Below are 6,533 nucleotides of genomic sequence, written 5' to 3'. Positions count from 1 at the left end.
CCATCCGCACGGCGGCTGTGTCCTGCCTCTGGGCGCTGGTCAGCTGCGAGGCGCTGTCTGCCACACAGGTGGGGCTCGGGCATCCTGGGCCGCTGCAGGCGGGCACGGCTGCCTGCGGCTCCCTGGCCTCGCCGGGAAGCGTTTCATTTCCTTCGGCCATCTCAGAGGTTTTCTTAGGTTTGCATATCAAACGTTACTCTTAAGACAAAGAATTTAATCGCAGGCATGTGTGTTTTTGTTGCGTTCATGCCTTCACGTGAAACGCCTCGCCAGGTGCTCACCTGTGTGAGCGCCCCTCCCGCTGGGCAGACCGGTGCTCACCTGTGTGGGCGCCCCTCCCGCTGGGCAGACCAGTGGTCACCTGTGTGGGCGCCCCTCCTGCTGGGCAGACCGGTGCTCACCTGTGTGAGCGCCCCTCCCACTGGGCAGACCGGTGCTCACCTGTGTGAGCGCCCCTCCTGCTGGGCAGACCGGTGCTCACCTGTGTGAGCGCCCCTCCCACTGGGCAGACCAGTGCTCACCTGTGTGAGCGCCCCTCCCGCTGGGCAGACCGGTGCTCACCTGTGTGGGCGCCCCTCCTGCTGGGCAGACCAGTGGTCACCTGTGTGAGCGCCCCTCCCGCTGGGCAGACCGGTGCTCACCTGTGTGGGCGCCCCTCCCGCTGGGCAGACCAGTGGTCACCTGTGTGAGCGCCCCTCCCGCTGGGCAGACCGGTGCTCACCTGTGTGAGCGCCCCTCCCACTGGGCAGACCAGTGCTCACCTGTGTGGGCGCCCCTCCTGCTGGGCAGACCGGTGCTCACCTGTGTGAGCGCCCCTCCCACTGGGCAGACCGGTGCTCACCTGTGTGAGCGCCCCTCCTGCTGGGCAGACCGGTGCTCACCTGTGTGAGCGCCCCTCCTGCTGGGCAGACCGGTGCTCACCTGTGTGAGCGCCCCTCCTGCTGGGCAGACCGCTGGTCGAAGGAAAAATGCCCTTTGTACTTTCTTGGACACAGTACACAGTCACGCGAGTAAGTAGCAGGCTGCGTAGGGTTTGTGCCACAGCAAGACTTTGTGAATAATGGACTTTTAAAAGTCAAGTGACCACGTTAAAAACTGTTCAAATTGTCTAGATTTTAAAATCGAGCTTCAAGTCCACGTCTTGTGTAGGAATTCCAGAACTGCATCCCCGACGCCCTCATGTTTGCGTCGGAACCAGGTCCGTGGTACTGCGCAGGCGCCGTCAGCATGTCCCGTCTCCTGTTTGTCCTGTCGCAGATACTGGACGTGCAGGAGACACTGATGCCCCAAGTTCTGAGCACCCTGGAAGAAGATTCTCAGATGACTCGACTAACTTCCTGCCGAATCATTAACGTATTTTTGAAAACCTCTGGTGGTGCGATTGATCCAGATAAATTCATCAAGATTTATCCTGGTAGGACATTTTTCTTTACCAAAGCACATGTATGCATTTGTTTGACAGCTGTTTCTTTGATAGGAAAAATAGAAAATGCTGCTTTGACTTCTAGTCACGTCGGTTCCATGACAGATAAAACGTCACTGAACAGCTAACAATGCAAGAGACAAGACAGATCTGTAGACCAGAAGTGGGGTGCAGGGGACCCAGCAGAAGCAGGGCAGGAACTCGGGTTCCCGCAACAGCCAGGGGTGCAGGCCCCGCCTAGGGGCCCCCTCGGAGCAGGAGCTGGGGCCAGCCTCCGTGTGTGGCTTGCCCACCGCCCTTGAAACCCCCGTGTCACTGCCTCTGGACCCCGAGCCCCAGACAAATCCCAGACCAAAGCAGCCGCGAGCGAGTGGTAAGCGCAAGTGGCCTGCAAACAGGCTCCTGAGGCTTGGCAGCACCGGCCTGAGAGGGACAGCAGATGTCCCCAGCCCTAGACCGGGCTGTGACTTACAGTGCCACCTCAGTTACTTTTCTAGAATGTGTTTGACATCCTCAAAAAGCTAAAAGTAACGTCCATTGAAAAACAAATTGGAAATCAAAAAGGTAGGAATTCAGAGCAGGTCACGTGACAAAGAGTGCCCAGGAATCCGAAGCACCACCCCAGGAGCCGTCCCAAGGGGCCGAGGTCAGAGGTCAGAGGTCAGGTCGGGGTGCGGGGCTGCGGTTTCCCATTTTTAAACCAGTTTTCATCGTCTGTGCTGTTTGCCACGGACGTTTAGTAATTTTTAAAAGATAGTTTTAAGAATTCCTGGAAATGAACAGTTGCACTGGGCGGACTGCACCGGGTGGGGCAGAGGCCGAGTTCTGAGCTGAAGGGCCGCGATTGGCCTTTGAGGGGGGGGTGACCCTGCCACCCGCTCACCCCCCTCTACCCCCCACTCTCCTTCCAGAACTGCTGAAGCGCCTTGACGACATTTCCAACGAAGTGAGGCTTGCAGCCGCCTCCGCCTTGGCCACGTGGCTGGAGTGTGTCAAGAAGGACAGGAAGGCTCACTACCAGGGCGACATCCAGTTCCTGTACCGGGAGCTCCTGCTGCACCTGGATGACCCCGAGGGCGCCGTGCAGGACGCCATCCTGGGTAAGCGTCGCGGAGACCCGGCACTGAGTCCCTTCCCTGTGTCGAGGGCATTAGCACAGTCCTTCCAGCAGGGGGCGGTGGTCCCCTGGGGCCCAGTCCCGGCACCCCAAAGGCCGTGGTCTCCCTCAGTTACGGCCTGTGATGGTTACCATAGTGGGAATTCAAGTGGAGCAGATTCTAAGACGTTTATCAATTTGTTTAAAATAACAGGCCCATTCCGTAGTAACATGAGTAAGATGTGTTTTTGAAAGATGTATTCTCCAAATCAAAGCAATGAGCAGGAAGGGTGTCACTGTTTTACATCTTTGCAAATCTCTTTAACGTCTAGCTTGGTAGAAGGCACCTAGATTTTGTCACCTACTTCTGCGCGGGGCGGTTGTCACACAGTGTTCTGGTCAAAACACAGGACGAAATCTCGCCTCACACAGACGTGTAGGTGGGAGAGGGCACTTTACAGCCGTCCGGGTGAGCATGGCCTCGCTGACCCCACACCTGAACCGGCCGCGTGGTCGTCGTCTGAGCGTTGCGGGGCGGTAGGCCCACGCCACTGTGCCACCGCGCCAGGGACGCTCGGGCCCGTGGGCCCGTCCTGCACCTCAGCTGCGTGCATCGGTAACGCTGCAGTCTGGCCGCTTGGAAAGGGACACGGTTGAATCGTGCGTCTTCTGTGTCACGTTTGTTAGCATCAAGCTCAGAAGAGTCTTGGGAAGAAAAGCTTCTGGAACATGTCATGCCCGTGGTGGCAGAAACAAGATTTTTGTAACTGTAATTTCTGCTCGAAAGCTTAAATTCTATCAGCGGCCACAAATACGGTCACTTCACTCATTATCGAGAAGATGTCCTGCCTGGTTCCCAAGTCTCAATACCCGAGTCTGTCAGTCGTTTGTCCGTGGTCGTCCCGTCCAGTGAACGTGGTGTTCCCGGAAAGCTGCTGGCTCTGCCGCCGCCCGAGGCCACACGTCCGATCCCCACACAGCGTCAGGTCGTTCAGGAGACGCTGAAAGGCCCAGGGTGTCCACCGATCCTTGCAGCAGCCCCCGAACGCGTGAAGCGAGGAGCTGCGACAAACGGCCAATAAGTAGATTGGATTGGCGTGGGGTTTGGAACCTACTCACACGACCCGGAAGAAAGGAGGGCGGGAGGGTAGGGACGGGAGCGAAAGGAAACAGGCCGCCGGCCGAGTCCAGCGTGGCAGCAGCCCAGCGAGTGGTGGTTTCTATTTTTCAGTTACAGTGACATTCGGTATTATTGATATTGGTTTCAGGTGCACAGCAGAGTGGTTAGATGTCTGCGTGACTTAGAAAGTGATCCCCCAGTCCGCCTCGTATCCAGCTGGCACCGTAACTGGTTATTACAGTATCATCGACTATATTCCCCATGCTGCAGTTCACACCCCGTGACTGTGCCGTGTCTGCCCGTCTGCACTTGATCCCGTCGCCGTTTTCACCCAGCCCCCGGCCCCTCCCGCTGGCAGTCGTCAGTCCGTTCTCTTTATGAATCTGTTCTCATCTCATTTGTTTATTTTGTTCTTCAGACTCCACACATACGTGAGATCGTGAGGTCACATGGTGTTTGTCTTTCTCCGCCTGACTTACCTCATTTAGCCTAATACCCTCTGGGTCCATCTCTGTCGTTGCAGTTGTAAAATGTCATTCGTTTCTGTGGCTGAGGAATATCCCGGTGTATATGTGTATCACAGCTTTTAGATCCAGTCGTCTGTCGATGGGCACTTAGGATGCTTCTGTATCTCGGCTATTGTGACTGCGCTGCCACGAACATGGGGTGAACGTATCTTTTTGAATGAGTGTTTTGGATTTCTTTGGATAAATACTCAGAAGCGGAATGAATTTGCTGAGGAACCTCCACGCTGTTTTGCGTAGTGGCCGCGCTAACTCGCATTCCCAGCAGCAGTGCACGAGGTCCCTTTTCCCCGTGTCCTCGCCAACACTGGTTTTATGATTTATCGATGACGGCCATTCCGACAGGTGTGAGGTGATATCCTTGTGGTTTGAATGTGCGTTTCTCTGACGATTAGTGACCTCGAGCATCTTTGCATATATCCTTTGGCCATCTTTATGTCCTCTTTGGAGAAATACCTATTCAAGTCCTTCGCCCATTTTTTAATCGGATCGTTTGGTTTTTTTGGTGCCGGGTCATAAGAGTCCCTTGTATATTTTGGATATTAACCGCATAGTGGATGTATCGTTGGTGAAGATCTTCTGCTCGGGGGCTTGTCCTCTCGTTTTGTTTCCCTCACTGTGTGGAGCTTTTTAGTTTGGGGTAGTCCCATTTGCTTATTTTTTTCTTTTGTGGCCTTTGCCCGAGGAGAGACCTCCAAAAAGATGCTGCTGAGAACGACGTCAGGAGTTTAGTGCCTTTGATTTCTTGTAGGCGTTTTACGTTTCGGGTCTTCCGTTTAAGTCTAATCCATTTGTAGTTTGTTCTGATGATGGAAGAAGGTGTCCAGTTCCGTTTTTTGCATGTATCTGTCCAGTTTTCCCAGCACAAGTCATCGACCTGGCTGTCCTTCCCGTCGCGTGTTCTTGCCTCCTTCGTCATAGATTAAACGACCATACAGGCGTGGGTTGATTTCTGGGCTCTCTGTTGTGTTCCATTGATCTATGCGGCTGTTCTCAGGCCAGCACCGTGCGGTCGGATTTCTATAACCTTGTGTTGGTTGAATGTGCATTTCTGGCGTTTGCTGTTTTGCAGGGGTGCTCAAAGCAGGCAGCGTCCTGTTCCCTGACGCCCTGCTGAGGGAGACGGAGGCTGTCATCCACAAGCATCGCTCCCCCGCCTACTGTGAGCAGCTCCTGCAGCACGTGCGGGCCGGGCCGCCTGCTCAGTGACGGGCCGGGAGCAGAGCCGTCGGTGCTGCAGCTGGAGGGGGGAGCGGACCCCAGCGGGCGCCTCTGTGTCAGCAGCCGAGAGCACGCACAAGGGGACTGGCGGCGAGGAGGGTGTATTTCTCAGGAAAATGCCCCGTGTCCTCCTGGGGCGTGTTCCAGACCCAGCAGTTCCGGAAACAACATGCACGGAGTGGCTCTATGTGCTTATGTCGTTCTACGCGGTTCATCGAGAGGTCTGCCAAAAACCTGCAGCTACTTTAAAATAAAACTAAACGCCGCTACGCACACTGGCAGCCAGGCCAGCTCGCGCTCCGGGTTCCGGGGTCACTGGCTCCAGTGCCCACCAAGAATGTTCTCGACAATTTTTCTAAAAAAGCCAAAGGGATTCGAAGGGAATTGCTTGCTTGCTTTAGATTCTGTCCACTGACGTTCAGCGTCTCAGTGAACAGCCTAAGAAGAGTTCGAAATCCTAAGAACGATCATCAGTGAAATTTTTCCCATTTAAAACATACTGGAACTTAAAATGTTATACGGCTATAGTCGGTCACAGTGTTTTTTTCTTAGGTCAGTAATGCTAAGTGTTGAAAGTAGAATATTTAATCAGATATAATTTTGGTTGTTGTCTTACAAGTAGCAGTAAAATAAAATTGTATTTTATTCTCCAGAAGTTTCTACACCCAAGTGCCTAAAAGGTTTCAATTGAAGTAGTTATGATTTCCATATGTTAACATAAGGGGAGATGCTGTATGAATTTTTCAACAAATAGTAACATTTATGCTTTGCTATTTGAAATTTAATTAAAAATATTTATTATTATTTCATATGCCTGTCTTTGTGTGTTTTGATAACTGACACTTGTAGAAATCGCTCATCTTTTCCTTAGATTGAACCCCAGGGTGCACCCAGCCTCCCGCATGCCGGGCTCTGCAGTCTGCCTCAGCTCATTGCAGTGTCCTCTCTGGCCGCCAGGTGGCAGGAGCTCCGCACAGAGGGTCACCGGGGCGTGGGCCAGGCTGCCGTGGGCTGGGGCGGCTGGGGCGGCGTGGCTCTGGCACTAGACAGTGGGGTCGCTGCTGCCCAGACCCCCGGGGCCACGTCCCCTGGCTGCACTGCCATCACCCTGAGGTCGGACTGCTGAGCCCTGAGTCTGATTGGTGGGCA

General features: G+C 54.3%; 1 protein-coding gene across 1 annotated transcript; it reads left to right on the top strand.

Moving 5' to 3' along the window:
* The first annotated feature begins 6 nt into the window (after nt 1-6).
* LOC105304477 (dynein assembly factor 5, axonemal-like) lies at nt 7-6,039 on the top strand. The gene is made up of 4 exons (XM_011378547.2): nt 7-68; nt 1,258-1,414; nt 2,335-2,523; nt 5,236-6,039. The coding sequence occupies exons 2-4, from the start codon at nt 1,282-1,284 to the stop codon at nt 5,370-5,372; spliced, it is 459 nt and encodes a 152-aa protein (XP_011376849.2). The 5' UTR covers nt 7-68; nt 1,258-1,281; the 3' UTR covers nt 5,373-6,039.
* Nucleotides 6,040-6,533: the final 494 nt, after the last annotated feature.

The sequence above is a fragment of the Pteropus vampyrus genome, unplaced genomic scaffold (assembly GCF_000151845.1).
Source record: "Pteropus vampyrus isolate Shadow unplaced genomic scaffold, Pvam_2.0 Scaffold343, whole genome shotgun sequence".
Lineage (NCBI taxonomy): Eukaryota > Metazoa > Chordata > Mammalia > Chiroptera > Pteropodidae > Pteropus > Pteropus vampyrus.
Note: the sequence above shows the minus strand (reverse complement) of the source record. Positions and strands in the feature narration are given on the sequence as shown.